General features: G+C 44.0%; 2 protein-coding genes across 2 annotated transcripts; one reads left to right on the top strand and one right to left on the bottom strand.

Moving 5' to 3' along the window:
* Positions 1 to 245: 245 nt before the first annotated feature.
* Positions 246 to 7,071, top strand: SERINC3 (serine incorporator 3). The gene is made up of 9 exons (XM_009072888.1): positions 246 to 410; positions 862 to 1,055; positions 1,744 to 1,823; positions 2,502 to 2,639; positions 3,459 to 3,628; positions 4,335 to 4,425; positions 4,821 to 4,998; positions 5,803 to 6,030; positions 6,751 to 7,071. Exons 1-9 carry the CDS (start codon positions 375 to 377, stop codon positions 6,887 to 6,889), a joined length of 1,254 nt encoding a protein of 417 aa, XP_009071136.1. The 5' UTR covers positions 246 to 374; the 3' UTR covers positions 6,890 to 7,071.
* A 4,349-nt stretch (positions 7,072 to 11,420) lies between these two features.
* On the bottom strand, positions 11,421 to 16,127 carry TTPAL (tocopherol (alpha) transfer protein-like; the record flags this gene model as incomplete). Its single annotated transcript, XM_009072889.1, has 5 exons — positions 11,421 to 11,865; positions 12,584 to 12,694; positions 14,569 to 14,762; positions 15,478 to 15,890; positions 16,034 to 16,127. Coding segments are annotated over 5 exons (1,088 nt in total), but the record flags the coding sequence as incomplete, so codon positions are not given.
* Positions 16,128 to 17,198: the final 1,071 nt, after the last annotated feature.

Genomic DNA, 17,198 nt, shown 5'->3' with positions numbered 1-17,198 from the left:
CGCTCCTTTCCGCGGCCGCTGGCGGACGAGGCGCGCCCTGACGAGGCCGCGAGTCGCTGCTCGGGGAGCTCAAGGGCAGCCCAGGCCGCTAAGGCAGGTTATTTACAGGTGTTGGCAAACGCGCTGTCAGAAGTGCTGATTAATGGTCTAACTGTGCGGTCCGGGAGTGTCTATACGCGGAGTTAGTGTTTTGCTCTCGGTATTAGCTGCGAGGGAAATGCCCTCACTGTGCCTTCTCTGCCCTCCAGATTCCCTGCCTGTGCAGCGGTGCCTCGTGCTTACTGTGCCGATGTTGTCCCAACAGCAAGAATTCCACAGTGACACGTCTTATCTATGCCTTCCTCCTCCTCCTCAGTACTGTTCTTGCCTGCATTATGCTGGCACCAGGGATGGAAGAGCAGCTGAAAAAGGTATGGAGGGGAAAACCTTTTTCTGGCTGTGTGAAAAGCCATTACTTGTGCTAGTGGCTATTGATTCTCTTCACTTGAAATGGGTTATGTAAGAGCCACAAACACCCAAGTATGCCTTGTTCTGGAGCTAAGAGGTTGTGTGTACTGAACAGCTTCTAGCTGAAACAGCAAATTCTGTGAATGTACCTTTATTTAGTGTATGCTTGGTCTCTGGTATCTGGCCAGACCGGGAGGTGGTCAGTGGTCATCAGCTGCTGTGGTATCTTAATCTTCCTGGATGCTTTTAGTGTTGACATGGGGAAAGACAGACAGCAATAAAGTCTGAGCACAAGGTCTTTTGTTCTCAGATCACCCAGAAGACACCTGACTGAAAGCCTTGGTTGTTAGAGAGCTTAAAGAATGTGATTACAGATGCAGATGTAAACACACAACTAACTGTGTCTTTACCTAGATCCCTGGATTCTGTGACGAGGGGCTGCACACTCGGATCCCACACCTGGATGGGTTTGTCAGCTGTGATGTGTTTGTGGGGTATAGAGCTGTGTATCGTGTCAGCTTTGCCATGGCAGTGTTCTTCTTCCTCCTCTCCCTGCTCATGATAGAAGTGAAGACAAGTAATGACCCCAGAGCCTCCATACACAATGGGTATGTGTGGGAGCCAGCTGGGAGCTCTTCCAGCTTGTTCTTCTCTCTCAAGGTTCTTTGCTGAACAAATTGTTTACAGATACACTGACAGCCTCGAGTTTCTTTTGGACTGAATACACAGTAGAGCTTTAGTCTCTTAGAAAGTTTCAGTGTACTGATAGTGCTCTGAGATGGGGTAACCAAAGGGGCAGAGCTCTGGGCACCCTCTGTATTTCCACAGAGATGTCAGAGCTCAGCTAGTTTATATCTCCATCCTTGTGCTGCCTCTGGCACTCATCAGGTCATTCACAAGGCCAGTCTGACTCAGCCAGCAGGAACTGGTTTCTGATTTCCAATCACCAATTTAACTGGATTAGTTATGTGCTGGATGACAGAATCATAGAGTCATTTAATTGGGAAGGGACCTTTGGAGAGCCCAGAATCAAAATCATAGAATGGCCTGGGTTGGAAGGGCCTCTGCCATGGGCAGGGACACATTCCACTAGGCCAGGTTGCTCAGAGCCCCATCCAGCCTGGCCTGGAACACTTCCAGGGATGGGGATTCCACAACCTCAACCTCTCTGGTCAACAGGATCATATGATCCAAAGCCTTGGTTGGAGCAGGACCAAGCAGCTTGCAGATCATGTAACACATGACTATTGTGTGCACAGTAAGACCAATATTTATGACTTCTATCTTCTTTTGAAGGTTCTGGTTCTTCAAAATAGCTGCCATTGTGGCAATCATGGTTGGAGCATTTTACATCCCTGAAGGGTCTTTCACAAGAGGTACAGTTAATACTCATGATGGAATTCTGATTCATAAACCTTTTCACAGACTATAGTTGTGATACTGAAAGTTCTCTTGTAGAAGATGCAGATTCTGTCCTACTTCTGTAGAGTGTCTTGGTTCATCCAGTATTTTGGTGGCCAGCTGAAGTTATGGCAATGAGCAATCTCTTTTCAAGTGCACAGAGGTTGGGTGTTAATAACTTTGTCACTACTGGGCTGAGCCTTCTGACACACTTTAGGCTAGAGGCAGCTCAGAACACTGACAAGTGCTAAATATTTCCCTAGAGTATGTGAAAATTCTGTATGAGAAACTTTTACTGTCTGGCCACATCACAGGAACTTGAAAGGGTTGTTGACCCTCAGAGAAACGTGCCATGATGGCACTTATGTGCACAAAGATACTGTGTGTGAGATGTTGCATTGATTCTGAAAACACATTGGGTTAAACATTCCCGTGCTCAGCTTGACCAGCATCAGCTGCAGCCTTGAATAGCTGGGACTCCTTCATGCCCCTGCAGGGTGGAGGTCAGAGTGTCTAACAGCATCTGCATTTCCAAATGCAATTTCAGATTTTTTCATTATTTGCAGTATAATGAGGAGCTTTTTATTTTTTTTAAACTGAGGTAGCAGGTAAATGATGAAAGCTAACCCTGTTTCTCTTGCTCCCTGTTCTAGCTTGGTTTTGGATTGGTGTTTCTGGAGCTTTCTGCTTCATTCTTATCCAGTTGGTGCTGCTTGTGGATTTTGCCCACTCCTGGAATGAGAGCTGGGTTGAGAAAATGGAGGAGGGAAATGCTAAATGTTGGTATGCAGGTAGGAGTCTTAACCTGTAAAGGATTTCATTTTGCTGGCCAGTACTCTGCAGAGTATCACTAGTTTACAGACATACCCAGAATTACACTCCACAGTGTCCATGAGTCACTACTGTAAACATTTGGAGTTAATAGTTTCAGTATTGCCTTTTTCTTGTTAAATAAAATGCAAAATATTTTAGCTTTGTGATTAGCAGATCTGACAGTCCTAATAAACCACACTTACTAGTTTGCAGTGTAAGTGCAGAGCTCAGAGCCTGCTTCTCTTCACAGCTGAGCTCTACCCCTTCCCCTCCTGCAGTCCCAGCAGCTCAGTTGTGGCAGTGGCTGCAGTGCCTTGGCGTGTGTTTCCCAGCTGGCCACTAATTACAAAGTGCTAATTGTTGTGGTTCTTTGCTCGAAGCTAAGAATGCTGCAGCAGCATTTTGTAGCTTCTTACAAAGAATGTAGCAGAGTGGAAATGAAAATGGGTGACCTCTAGCATGGGAGGAGGAATTGAGGGCTGATAAATGCCCGTGGGAAGTGTACACTCTCATTTTGACACCATGGCTTGACATCAGTTAAACCAATTAAACTGCTGCTGAAAGGCAGGTCTTATTCCCCTGGTGGCAGCTCTGGCTTTCCTCTGAGCTACACTACTTAGTAAGCCCAAGCAAAAATACAGGCATACCTAATAAAAATGCCTCCTGCTAGTGTAGTTTTCTGAGCCAGGCTGCCAAGTAAGGGAGGACTGACCTATTGCAGTGGTAGCTGGACATTCAATCACTGTAGATGTACTGGTAAAACTACACCTGTATTGTAACAATATTTTTTCCTCCAGCTCTGCTGTCCTGTACAAGCTTGTTCTACGCCTTGTCCCTGGTTTTTGTGGTTCTCTTCTATGTTTTCTACACGAAGCCTGATGACTGCGCAGAGAACAAGTTCTTCATAACCTTTAACATGCTCCTGTGCATTGTTGTCTCCATTGTTTCTATCCTCCCAAAAGTTCAGGTATTATTTTTTCTATATTCTCCTGACATATAAAGCTGAGAAGTGAGAAGGACCTGGTATCCATTCAGCCAGACATCAGAACTTTAAACTTTGGCTATCACAGCTATGCTAGCTAGGAACATTTTAAAAAAATACACTGCTCTGAAACCAATGCACTATGTAGTGATGTATTTTCTGAAGAAAGGCTTTTTTGGCTGTCAGAGTTTTGGACTTTGTTTCCGTGTGGGGACTGCTGGCATGGTTTTAGTGGTGAAGGTTTTGGCAGGGCAAAGAAACCTGTTAGGGAGCAGCAAAATAAACTGGGAATTTATTGGCTTAATACTGTGGCTTTGAAATTATGGGTAATCTGGTTTCTTGTGAGAGGAGCTTGCATGTTACTTGATTCTGAACTGGTATTGCTCAAATCACCTGCTAGACTCGTGTCTACAAAATTGCTTTAAAAGTTGAGGTTTAACTCAGAACCCATAACTGAGTCTTGGGCAGAGTAAAACTGGATTTTGTTTGCTTATTCTTTCCATGTTTGAGTTGCTGCATAAATTATATTACTCCAAGGAGTTTCTTCCAGTCTTTTGAACATAGAACAAAGCCCAGTGCATTTCTAAAAAGTTTTTCATGCTAGTAAGTGCTGAATCTGTGGCAGTAAAGCTATCTAGCTCTAGGTAAACTTTCCCTTTTGACCTTGACTTGCTCTTCTGTCTTCTAACAGGAACATCAGCCTCGCTCTGGCCTCCTCCAGTCCTCTGTCATCACACTCTACACCATGTACCTCACCTGGGCAGCCATGTCCAATGAGCCTGGTAGGCAACACACTGTCTTGAGTCACTAATGTTGGTGTGAAAGCAGAAGCTGTTGATGGTTATTACAGATTACTGAGTGGGGATTGCTAATCTGACTAGGTAAAGCCTAGCGAGGCTGGAAAATTGACTTTGCTGGACCCATCAAACTGCCTCTTTTCAGAACTAAAGTGGAGTATTTGTGAAGGGGGAAAAAGAAACAATGTCAGGGCATTCTGATTTTATATATTTATTACACCCTTACCTAGCTCACAGGAAGGAAAGTTATTCCAGGCAATTTCTGCCTCTGGAGAATCAGCAGCTAAAGGCAATGAAAATTTGCAAGCTTTCCTGTCATCTTTTCTTAGTTAAATGCTGGCAAAGTGCATCTTTTTAATCTGCCTTGAAATCCCTTTCAGAAAGAAACTGTAACCCAAGTTTGCTGAACATCATCACCCAAATAGCTGCACCCACAGCTGTTCCGGCCAATGCCACTGCTGCACCTGCTACTCCTGCTCCACCCAAGTCCCTGCAGTGGTGGGATGCCCAGAGTGTGGTTGGACTGGTTATCTTTGTCCTTTGCCTCTTGTATTCCAGGTAGGATCTGCAGTGCAGTTGGGATTTGTCTATCTCTTTTGTTTGAATCTGGGTCTAGTGCAAAATGTACCTGCGTTTGTTCACACCCAGCTGCTGGCTCAGGCCCCAGGCCAAATGTGGCTCATAAACCTGCATTCTGCTCTGGATGAGGACAGGCTTTATCAACCCCAGTGCAGATAACAGAACAGTGTGTTACAAGATGATCAGAGGGATGGAACATCTGTGAGGAAAGGCTGAGAGAATTGGCATTGTTCAGTCTGGAGAAGAGAAGGCTTTGGTGTGACCTAATTGGAGCCTCCCAGTACCTGAAGGAGCCTACAGAAAGATGGAGAGAGACTATTTACAAGGGCCTGGAGTGACAGGGCAAGGAGGAATGGCAGGTTTAGATTCAATATTGGGAAGAAATTCTTCACTGTGAGGGTGGTGAGGCACTGGCACAGGTTGCCAAGGAAGTTATGGATGCCCCATCCCCAGCAGCATTCAAGGCCAGGTTGGATGGGGCTTGGAGCAGCCTGGTCTGGTGAGAGGGGTCTGTCCATGGCAGGGAGGTTGGAACTAGATGGTCTTTACTGTCCCTTCCAACCCAGGCCATTCTGTGATTCTATGATCTGGGCTAGGAATTGTGTTTAGTTAGGTTAACAAAAGCCCAGATGGAAACAGTTCTCCTTGAGGAGTTTCCTTATGCTTCCAGGGGCATTTTAAGAAATATTATTTGCTGGTCCCAGACATTCATTGTTGCCTTTATTAGCAAACAGAGAAGCTTGAAAAAGGAGTCTTTAACCATGTCTCTGGGTCACACTGCAGCATCCGCTCTTCAAGCAACAGCCAGGTGAACAAGCTGACACTGTCTGGGAGTGACACTGCCATCCTGGAGGAGACTGTGGGCACAGGCAGTGGAGCTGCAGAGGAAGGAGAAGTGCGTCGTGTCATGGATAATGAGAAGGAGGGTGTTCAGTACAGCTACACCTTCTTCCACTTCATGCTCTTTCTTGCCTCTCTTTACATCATGATGACACTCACCAACTGGTACAGGTAAGAGCAAGGTGGAAAGTGATGTGCCAGCCAGTGTTTCCAGGTGGATAGGAGACTGCTGTCCTTACTCTTGCCAAGCTGATTAAGGTGTTGTCCCTATGCCAGCTGCATTAGGGTTGTGCCTTCTCAGTTTAGTGTTACTGAATTAAGATGTAAAAAGGCACATTCAGCAGCTCTAGGCCTAGGGCACAGAGCTGCAGGGGCAGAGTGTGGCTGCCATCCATCAGATGGGCAAGTGGCAGGAAGGATGCATATGAAATTGGTTTCAGGTGGCCTCCTGTGAAGTTTGTCAGAGGCCAGTCTGAGGTTCCTGGCTCTTCACCCTGGGAAGGATGTGCAGGACAGCCATATGTGCTACCTCAGAGATGTGATTTCCTAGGTCTGTTGGAAACCCTTGGACATAGCTGCTGCTGCAGCTCATAACCACTTCCCCCAGGACTGACAGGTTCTATAAATTAGCAAATACACCTAGAGGGGAGCAGCCATGAGGAGTCTGTTGAAGAGTAGCACGTCACCATGGGCAAGTAGGTTTGAAAAATGGGTCCCAAGAACAAGAAGCCTGTTAGGGAGCTACAGGGAATTGCTGGTTGAGTTGTCTCACTGTGTTCTCAGAAAGGGTCTTGCTTGGAGTGTCCCAAATGATTGTCCTAACCTCACATTCATACGAGGAACAGTGGAAAGTGCTTTCTGTATCTATTAATTGACTTCTTTACTTTTTAGCCCTGATGCAGATTTCAAAACGATGACAAGCAAGTGGCCAGCTGTGTGGGTGAAGATGACCTCTAGCTGGGTTTGTCTGCTTCTCTACCTTTGGACCTTAGTGGCTCCTCTTGTCCTGACTAACAGAGACTTCAGTTAAGTTGCTGCAGCTGTCTGAGCTTACAAAAGTGAGGAACTCTTTGCTGAAAGCCAAAATGTTCATGTATTGCTTTAGTGACACTGTTCATGTTACTGTTTGTTATGTTGATACTAACATGCAGTTGGATAGAAAGTTATCTATTGCATAATGCTTTATGCAGGATCCAAGTTATTATCAGTTATATATTTTAACCTGCATCAGTGTTATCTTATTACTGCATTTTTAAAATCCACTACAGCTGTGCTGTGAAAGCACAAAGGAAATCATGTGTTCTGTCCCATAGCCACAACCTTTCTATTGAATAGAAGTAACATTTAGCTAAATATGAAGTAATATATTTTAAAAGAACAATTATATTCAGCATAATGCACTAGTATGCTAATGCTTCAGTTTCTGGAAGTATAAGTCATGCTGCTTGATTTCTACATTCCACTGCAAAACTTTATTTAATGGAAAATTTTAATTAAATATTACTTTTCTGTGTTGTGGCAAAAAAAAAAAAGCAGCTTCTTATTCCTCATCAAAAGAACACAAGGCTGAGGTTAAAAACTCTGCTTTTTAAGAACAAACTTGCCCTTTTTAAGAGGCAATTTCTATGGTAATTCTTTTTCAGTATGTTTGCCAAATAGAGTGGTAAGTGTATGACTAGCTTAATCAACTTTCTGGTTATGTTGGAAAGTAGAGCTTCTCCATGGAGTGATTTGACTTGTCTAATGCTTCTAAAAATAATGTACACGAAGTGATTATTGGCACTAAGGCGTTTGCACTGTAAATCATTTGAATAAAGCAGACTAACTACTGAAACTGGCCCAGCTCCTGGTGAGTGTAGTTCTACAGTATAAAATACCACACAGGGTCCAGCTGGATGGGACTGAGGGTTTTCTCCATGCAGCAAATAGTAGCAGATTTCTTTTGAAACAAACAGCATCTTCCATGTGATTCCTTGAAGTCGCTGCAGTGGAAAGCAACACCTTTTGCTAGTGCCATGCTGTGGTCATTACACTGAGTTGCAGCTATGTGTTCAGTGTGGAACTTGAGTGTTGCTATTGACTTTTAGAAGAAAATATCCCAGCATGACACAAGGCCAATGTACTGAAAATATCAAATTAGCAGCTGTTACAGTGTGTTTAATCACCCAGTCATGCATCATAAAATTACACATTTTGACAAGTCCATTTTATAAAATGCAATATAAAAATAAATTTTGTCAAAATAAGATGTACACTTAACCACCCAACACCTCTAGGCCCACGGACAACAGAAGGCAAAATTAGTAGTTAAACACAATGATTAACTCATGCCAAAATGAGATTTAACAAAAACAATACTTCAGCCAGTTCCTGAAAATACCTCAGGGCTCATAATACCCATTTGCAAGAGTATAAATTCAAGTACTTTTATGTACAGAATGCAGCTACCTTTAGTCCCACCTAATGCCAATGCATCTCTCCTTAGCGTGCGCTGGGTTTGGCAGGGATGGCTTATGCACTGGGCAAGACATAGAACCTCTGCAAACAAAGTTATTTCAAGTGGAGAAAAGAACAGTAGTAGTAGTGGTAGTGGTAGTGCTGGGGAAAACCCCAACAAACCCCAAGCAAAAAACAACCCCAACCTGTAAGCTTTTCCTCTAGCTATTCTTTTAACTTGCAGATAAGGAGATGCTACACCTAACAGAAGTGTTTATTTTCTAAATGCTGACATGAGAAATTCTGGGAACAAACTGATTTCTTTGCTAAAGCTCAGCAGCCAGGCACACATAGGCCAGAGCTGTGCTTTCTGTAAGACACGCTGAGCACTGGTTACAAACCTACAGAGGGTTAGAGACACTTCAGGGTGAGAGACACAACTCAATCGACTTGCAAGTCTTGTCTGAGTTCTAAAGCCAAGACAGAGCAAATCAGAAGTCACAGATGCTTGATAAAGGTAAACCTGGCTTAGTTTGAGCATCCCAGTGTAACTGCCCAGAAGCAGCTTTGAGAGGGAAATTCTGGAGGCACAAGACTGGCAATTTTCAGCACTGATAACTGTGGTGGTTTAACCCCAGACAGCAACTGAGGACCACACGGCCACTCACACAGCACCATCCTGGCTCCTGTGAAGGAAATTAACTACCCCAGCAACCCAGGACAGTCATGTAGCCTTAGCTATTATGTCTAAATCATGTTCCTTAGTTTCTCTGTGAGCAGAGAAAAGGATGTATTCTGCCTACTATTTAAGGCATGCAGGAGAATATAAAAACCTAAAAAAGGGTGTGTTTATAGAGGTGCCTCAGCCTTCTGCTGAACACCACTGAATTTACTTCTTTTTGAAGGACACTAAGTTGAATTTTGAATATTCAACCTCCCTCTCTCATAGTCACATAAAGGGATCAAAGTAGCTGTTCCTACAAGTTGACTGTCAAAATACCACCACTTCCAACCCTGCAAGGAGAGTATCAGTCAGGCCTTCATCTCCAGGAAAAATGGTCCATCCTATTTATTTTTTTCAAGCTGTACATTGTGACTGGAATTAAGAGGCACTAAAACAACAGAAACACCAACTCTGTTCTGGCAGTTCAGCAGTGTGGACAGCCACTCAGTCCTGGAGCTGTATGCTGCTATCTTGCTAGGTGGCAAAGAACTGAATTAACCTCTGCAAAGCATGCAGCACATTCTGGTTAGAAAGGAGAAAGTGGCTAGCAGTACTGTTTTACCTCAAGTAGATGAAGATGGTAATTTGTTGGGTTTTTTCCCCCTCAGTAAAGGTAACAACTAGCAAAAAGGAGTAAGAATTGACTTGTAAAGATAAGAAAAAGTGAGATGCTTTCAGGGAGGAAAATTAATCTCTTCCCACTTTTAATTTGAAACTGTTCATGTGATGAATTCTCTGCTCACACAAGTTCTGAACTGCCACCCAGAAAAATAAAGTTTCATGTTTATCCCTTTTCAAACCCAGTCTCGTTTTACAATGCCTGGATGAGAGGTATGGCATTTACTACCCCCTGATTTCCAGGATGAGGTTTGCTGCCAGGTCGGGATGTTGTTACAGGGGTAGAGTTGTCCCTTTTTGGCAGTGCAATTGAGTTGTAAGGGAACTGAGGAGGAAAGACATTCAAAACAGAGTTTGGCACCTTGAAAAGTGAATGTCTTGACATCCTCAAAATGCTTTAGTTTTGTATTTACAGAAACATAACTGGTGCCTATAATCACATTTGGCACTAAATCAAGATTTCATCCAGAGAAAGTGCTCTAGAGAGAAGTTCCCAATTAGAAGGGATGTTCTTTTTCACCAAAGAGTGAAATATTTCACCTTGAAGTAACAGGGTGTGCTTTCCTGGTCCTAGTGAGGTTTCCCCATCTCCACACCAGTATAAGTGCAGAAAAACATGTGCAAAGAGTGTGCTGAGAGTTAAGTTCTAATTCAAGACCACTAAACAAAATGAACTTGGGGAGTGGGAAGAGCTTGTTTAGACATGGGTATCTTACCCTGTGGTTTGACATCGGAGTGTTACTTCTGTCTCTAGACAAAGACCTAGAAACATAGGCATACAAGCTATAGGTAAACATCACAGAAATTATTCAAGTCTAACTTGATACAGGAACATGACAACCAAAGACAAAAGAGGTCAATGAAGTGAAAAACAAAAGTGTAACATTTCACAAAAGAGATGACAACCACAGTGAACAAAATGCTACAATATCAGGAAATTTAAGGATGTGCTTTTTAAAAGCCTGTCTGCATTTGGGTTCACAGATTGGAACTCAAATTCAGCCCAAAGTAACAAGCTAAAGCAGCACCTTGCTGTCTGACATCAAGTATTGCCTTCTATACATCACACGCCAACTGCTACAGAGAACCCCCACAAATTCTGGCTGTGAGGTGCTTGCCCAATTCCTCATCACAGCCAGATAAGAACTGGCAGTGTGGGAAGGTGCCTGACACAGCTTTTACCTATTAGGTCCTGAACCTCATTATTTGAAGTTGTTGTCTAATCAAGCCTTAGTGCTTGATCCAAAAAACTTCCTGTTTGCTGAAAATGGAAACTGCATCTGTTGCAATTAATCTTGGTGTGGATGTTGTAGTTAATCCATCAGTCACAGTTATTCCTACTGTGAGGAAGTTTCAGAGAGTAAGTTTCATGAATAAGTTTTGTTCTCTATTAATTTGAGACAGATATTCATTGACCTATTTCGGAAATGCCAATTCACAATCTGAACCATATGACAGAGGTCAGGCCAAGTTAGACTTGTATGGTTTTAAGCAATCTTCACTGACAGAACTATTATTTTGCAGGGTTCCAAAGCCATTTGTTTGTCCCAGATTTCTGGTGTTTGCAGAAGGGGAAGGGAACAGATGATCACTAAGGTAGTAAATCATCATTGTCACTTTTCACCTGTGTGGGGATGGGATAAGAAACTACCAAGCTTAACATCCTGCAGTATTTTTTTCCCTTTATCATTAGAAAGAATAGGCCAGTTTGCATCATTCACACAGAAGTTAAGGAGCCTCAAGTCTTCTACATAACTTGTGCTCTTTGCTTTTACCCTCCCCGAACTCTGCCCTGCCCCCGTTGTGCCCTCTTCAGCTTCCTTTGGTTCTACAGTGTAAAGTGCCTCAGCAGTCTGTCCCTAAACTGCAGGTTTAGGAGTAAGGCAGAGTTCGCTACATCACCTATCAGAGCAGATCTTAACTGTGCTGGAAAACTTCCCCCCACTGGTTTGTTAGTAACAGTAATAGAGCTGTGGTTTCATGCCTCGCAGAGAATCGTCACACTGCTTTTCATCAGCATCCCCACTCACTAGCAGGTCATGGGGGGAGCTGTCACATGGGAGAACCAGCTGTGAGAAATCATGCAGCAAGTCCTCTTCAGAGGCCAGCAGCAGCTCATTCCAGGCAGAGATGTCCAGCTTCCCTGCAGTACCACCATATTCTTCAGGAAGGATCACTGGAGGAATGTTTTGATGAAGCGAATTCAGATCACAGCCGTGAAGAAAAAACTGAAGAAGAAAGCAAAAAGAGCTTTAAATGTGCACATCAAACACATCATAGCAAATTGCTGAAACAGGCAGCTAACCAGCTTGAGTTAAAGAACATCTCCTAGAAGGGATGTCTTTATGGGCGAGTGGCAGCATAGAGCAGTGGGCAGGTGCAGTCAGACACACCACTGAGAAGTCTTGACACAACCCACATCTAGTGCAGCTTAAATCTCAGCAACAGAGACTTGATATTTGCCTGTGCTGAGTTCCAGATTCAGCTTGTCCCTGAGTTTGTTCATGAGACTCAAAGTACTTATCCTTGTGGAAAAAACCCTCATCCTTGGGAGCTACATCCAGCCCTGTGGAGAGGATCCTTGTGCCATGCAGGACACTTGGAAAAGAGTAAGGAAGGAGCAGCACAGGTGTCCTGAACACACCTCATAAATAAAGTGTTACTGGCCCAAATAATCCAACTGTCCTGAACACAGAGGATATGTACTACAGTTCTGTATTAATATTATGCCAATGTTAAGTTCCTCAAAGTTTGTTTCTCACAGAGAATATTCCCAACAGGCATATTTTGAAAAATTAGAGCAGAAAGGACCAGTTAGATCAAATATTTTGAGTTATGGCACCAACATTTTTCTAGCTGTGGAGTTTTCTAACTTTTTTTACTTAGAGTGGCCAAGAAAGGAACTTACAAACACAACATGAATGTTAAAATCCCACAGATCCTTACCCGGTTTGCTATCTTTTCCTTCAGAAAAGGCTTGATGATTGCAAAAATGCCTTTGAATATACGAGGCTCATTTATTATGTTAACAGCCTTTATTCGAATGGGGAATCCATCCTGAAGGGTAAAGAAGATTTTTACAATGCAATTAAAAAAACATTTGCCATCTTTCTCTTTTTCGAGTCTCCTGACTGCCAGCACAACCCACTGGCTCCCAAACTTCCATCTGAGGTACCAACATAACTGATACAGCAACAGAAATGCAACTTGTTATAGGGAATAGTCTTAGAATGAGACGTGAGCACAAAATAAAAGTCAAGAGACAAGAAAATCCTGCATCGATAAATTCACTGCTGTCAATAAATCTTAATTTCTTATGTTGATCTTCATCTCCCCCTGACAAAGACACTGAGGTAATCACTGTGCTTTGGGTATTCCCAGCCCTGGTTTGAATGCAGTCACAGAGTGATGTCTCCAGCTCCTGAGGAGTGCACCACGCTCAGCACCAGAGCAGGCTGCTCCTATCAGTGTGTCCACTACAAGACTTGTTTCCCAAGATATTCTAAAATGTGTTTTTATGTAAAGAAGGAATCTAATATTGTCATTTTTCTGTCATTCTCACTACTCTATCATACTACCTGCAAAAGACAAACAGGCTCTGCTGCTAGCAGGACATACAGTGCCTCCTATACAAGACAGTTTAACACACCAGTTAGTTATGAGATTTCTGCTGGAGAAATTTTGTTTGCAGAAATATTTTTCAAAGACAAAAGCTCAAGATCTGCAATTAAGGTCTCACATGCCACAGTGAAGTTTCTTTCCCTTAGAACCAGCTCTGCATATACAAAGCAAGCAGTCAATGCTTGGAGTGAAAAGCAGAGAACATGCACTGCCAGAATTTTTCTCCATAGGGAGGTCAGTGAATTAGCTCATCTCTGCAAGAGCTGCAGCTCAGCAAGGTTGATGCAACATGTTTATATACCACCCATACCTTGATGTCCTTCCCCAAGTTCAGCTGTTCAGTAGAATAGCTTCTACTAGTAACAGCAGGACACCCACTGCTTTACTTGTACAAATGAAGTATGGGCTCACAGTTCAATGACATGTTTAGATCATAATTTAAAGGATTGAGTTCCTAAACTCACTAGTCTCACCTCCATAAACTCTGATTCACCCTATCCTTCCGTATGTCCCCCACCAGAGACAACAAAGAACATAATCAGCTCAAGCCAGAATAAAAGTAATGAGGGAAGGAACCCATTCAAGAGTTTCCTCATCTCAGTCCTCCAGATAGGATCAAAATCAAGTGAAATCATCAAACCTTCCTGCGACTTTGTCCAGGTTAATCCTCACTCCCTTCACCTTCCTATTTTGTCCAACTCTACTGTGCTTACACCTTGCTCTAACTTGCTCTCCACCACTTTCCTTCCAAACAGCTAGCCAGAGGTGCTTTTAATTACTGCCTCTTTTGCTGTCCCTATGCTTAAGAAGCCTCTCTGCCTTCAGGGTGTGGATAGAAATCCTCCTCAAATCACACCCATTCAAAGGTCCTCTCTGCCAAAATTTTGCAGCAGCACTTGAACTGGCATCTGCTCTTGCCCAGTGGTTGGTTGGCTCCATCTTGGCCTCCAGGAACCATTTCAATAACAAGCCATTTCCTCACTGTCTCCTCTCTCCAGAGAACTCTAATTCTCTGTTCTCTCTTCCTTACCACCACCTAGCAGAACCTCTTTTCTCTGTTCCAACTCAAAGTTTGCATTTCTAATGCAAATTTAGTTTTAGGGATGCCAAAGTCAAAAAAAAAAAAAAAGAAAGGGCAAGTGAGGTAAGTTGGCAATAAGGGTGTGAGAAACTGGCTGGGCAGAGACATGTTTAACTCTGCTAGTAAAAGCCAAGCTGTTTAATGTTGTGGTGACACAGTCAAGAACTCTGGACACATAAGCAATTATTTACAATGCACAAGCTTAATTTCCCACCAGTTCAGGTCTTACCTGAAGAATTCCAATCACTTTTTTGGCTACAAAAGGACCAAAATGAGACGCCTTAGATAAGCTGACTCCTTTGTAGTCTGCCAGGATTACAATTCCATTCACCTGGGTCTCTTCGGACTGAATGAGTTTTTCTAAGGTTAAGTATATGGCACGAATGTTCTCAGTAATCGGATAATTACTGGGTGTCCATCTGTCTGAGGTTACAAGACATGGATGGTCAGTCGGAGAGGAAATATAAGCTAACAATACACATTCCAAAAACTGATTTTCTATTTTCCTGGACTCTTAAAAGTTACTCTTTAACAGCCACAGTTCTAGTTCAGAGCAGCCTTTCTTAAGCAGGAGGTAAATGGCAACTCATGGTTACTTCAGGGAGCAAAGGGAATGGTTTCAAGAGCCCCGTTCTCAACCCAGCACAGCTCATTAGAAGCAGTTTCAGCTCAGAAATAAAGCAGGTTAATGGAAGAGAGGAGGATGAATGAATTTACAAATTTACAGCAAGCCTGGCAGCACCAAAAGCACATGAAAGACTGATTATTTACCTGAGAGTCAGAGCCATAGGCTCCTCTCTCTGCTCACTGTCGAAACAAATTACAAGCTTCTAAGCATAGGCCAGGAGCCCTGTTCCAATTTGAGATACTACACATTAATTTTCCTCGAATCCCCTAATATTTCATTGACCCACCTCACTGCATTTTCATTCTGACATGACAGCAGCTGCTGCTGACACAGGAGAAGGAACGGGAGTGATGCTGGCTAACGACCAGCATGTCCCTTCACAAGTCAGCTTTTCAAATCTCAGAGAGAGCCACATACTCTGTGCCCATCACCACCGTTCACAGGAGAGCAGGAACAGGTATTGGGCCCAGGCACACCTCGAGGATGGAGAACAAGACACTCAGGCAGTACCTGGGCGGATGCAGACGACGTGGCGTCCCTCGGGGTCCCGGTGAGGCAGCACAGTGACAAAACCTGACTCCAGGACAGGCTTTATTGCCGACGGCTTCAAGTTACTGAACACCTCGGGCCAGGTCCTCCTGCACGTGTGGTAGTTCACCAGAAGCTGCAGCGCTCGATCGTAATCGAATTTCCTGGCTCTGAGGAACCTTAGCAAGAAAGCATCGTCCAGGCACGTACCCAGGGAAGGATAGTCTTTGCACACCATATCTCTCAGGGCCTGTACGTCACGGAGCCTCCATTCAGGTTTCTCCTGGAGCTCCTCCCGGGCTTTGGTAACGAGATCAGGAGACAGGGAACAAACATACTTTGGCCGATCTGGCAAGAGCTCGTTGTCTGATGGAGACCCTGCTGAAGGACTTGTCCTGGTAGGCACGTACCCAGGGAAGGATAGTCTTTGCACACCATATCTCTCAGGGCCTGTACGTCACGGAGCCTCCATTCAGGTTTCTCCTGGAGCTCCTCCCGGGCTTTGGTAACGAGATCAGGAGACAGGGAACAAACATACTTTGGCCGATCTGGCAAGAGCTCGTTGTCTGATGGAGACCCTGCTGAAGGACTTGTCCTGGTGCAGTCGCTGTCACATAGTGCATAGCAGGAATCTATCAAAAACCAAGTGCTACACATGACAAACATTCCCAGAGACTAAAAACCACACTGATTATTTACATATTTATTATGTTCTGTATCCCTCTGTTCCCTGACTAAGGACACTGCCTTTCCAAGAACCAGTGCTACAGCCAGGAGCCCAGTTCAGACATTTTAATTCTCTTACCAGGATTAGAAAGTGCCGGTTTCTCTAATCTCTTTATCCTGCCTAGCAGGTAGAAAACCACTTTGGATGAAACCTAATCAACTACAATTTAAAATTCAGAATTACATAGCTTCAATGCAAAATACAGAATTTAATTTGCCTTGACTTTTATTTCCTGTGTCCAACTGGAAACTAAGGCAAAGCAAACACATCCTAGTTAGGCAGGATTCTCACATTTGGTAAAATTATACCCTCTTTTAAGATGCTTTCCCAGCTGAGCCCAGACAGCTGGGAGTTTTCATTAACTTCTCTGGCAAATAAGTGCACTGATCAGCATCTCTGCCCACATGAGTGTTTTGAGCAATTCAGGAGGAACAGCATTGAGGAATATTAGAAATAGCTGCAGTTCACAGACTGGATGAGCAGGTAAGAAAATTGCAGAGTCTTATGCCAGCACTGCATGGGTATTAAGGTTGGCTGAATCAAGTCCTCAGTGTGCTGATAACATTTCTGAACTGAGAGCTGAATTTCCACATCTGCAAGTGGATAGATATGCGTGAAAAAGTAGAAAACTACAAGCCTGGCGTAATTCCTGTAGCAGGACCTGGGACTGGAAGGGTAACATGCCTTTTTTTCCTGAGCTACTCATAATCAGAGTCACTCACAGCACACTAATACCACTCCTGGCTGTCTCACAGGAGCATCTGCCAGAGACCTGTCCCTCATCACCACCTTCCTCCTGCCGTGAGAGACATCTCAACACCTCATTCTTACCCCACCATCCCCCGGCTCCTCGGGATGGTCCCGGCCACTGGGAATCACTCACAGGGACGTATTTCACCTCCTTACACCTGGGCTGGGCACAACCCCAACCCTCTGCCCCTGCCCCGACGGCTCCAGCTCCACCCGCGGCCCCCAG

This window comes from Acanthisitta chloris, unplaced genomic scaffold, assembly GCF_000695815.1.
Source record: "Acanthisitta chloris isolate BGI_N310 unplaced genomic scaffold, ASM69581v1 scaffold45744, whole genome shotgun sequence".
In the NCBI taxonomy this organism is placed as follows: Eukaryota; Metazoa; Chordata; class Aves; order Passeriformes; family Acanthisittidae; genus Acanthisitta; species Acanthisitta chloris.
Note: the sequence above shows the minus strand (reverse complement) of the source record. Positions and strands in the feature narration are given on the sequence as shown.

Coding starts and splice junctions, on each gene's coding strand:
- SERINC3 (XM_009072888.1), top strand. CDS start 375: ATGCTGGCACCAGGGATGGAAGAGCAGCTGAAAAAG. Junction 411..861: donor TGGAAGAGCAGCTGAAAAAG/GTATGGAGGGGA, acceptor GTCTTTACCTAG/ATCCCTGGATTCTGTGACGA. Junction 4,426..4,820: donor AGCCATGTCCAATGAGCCTG/GTAGGCAACACA, acceptor AATCCCTTTCAG/AAAGAAACTGTAACCCAAGT.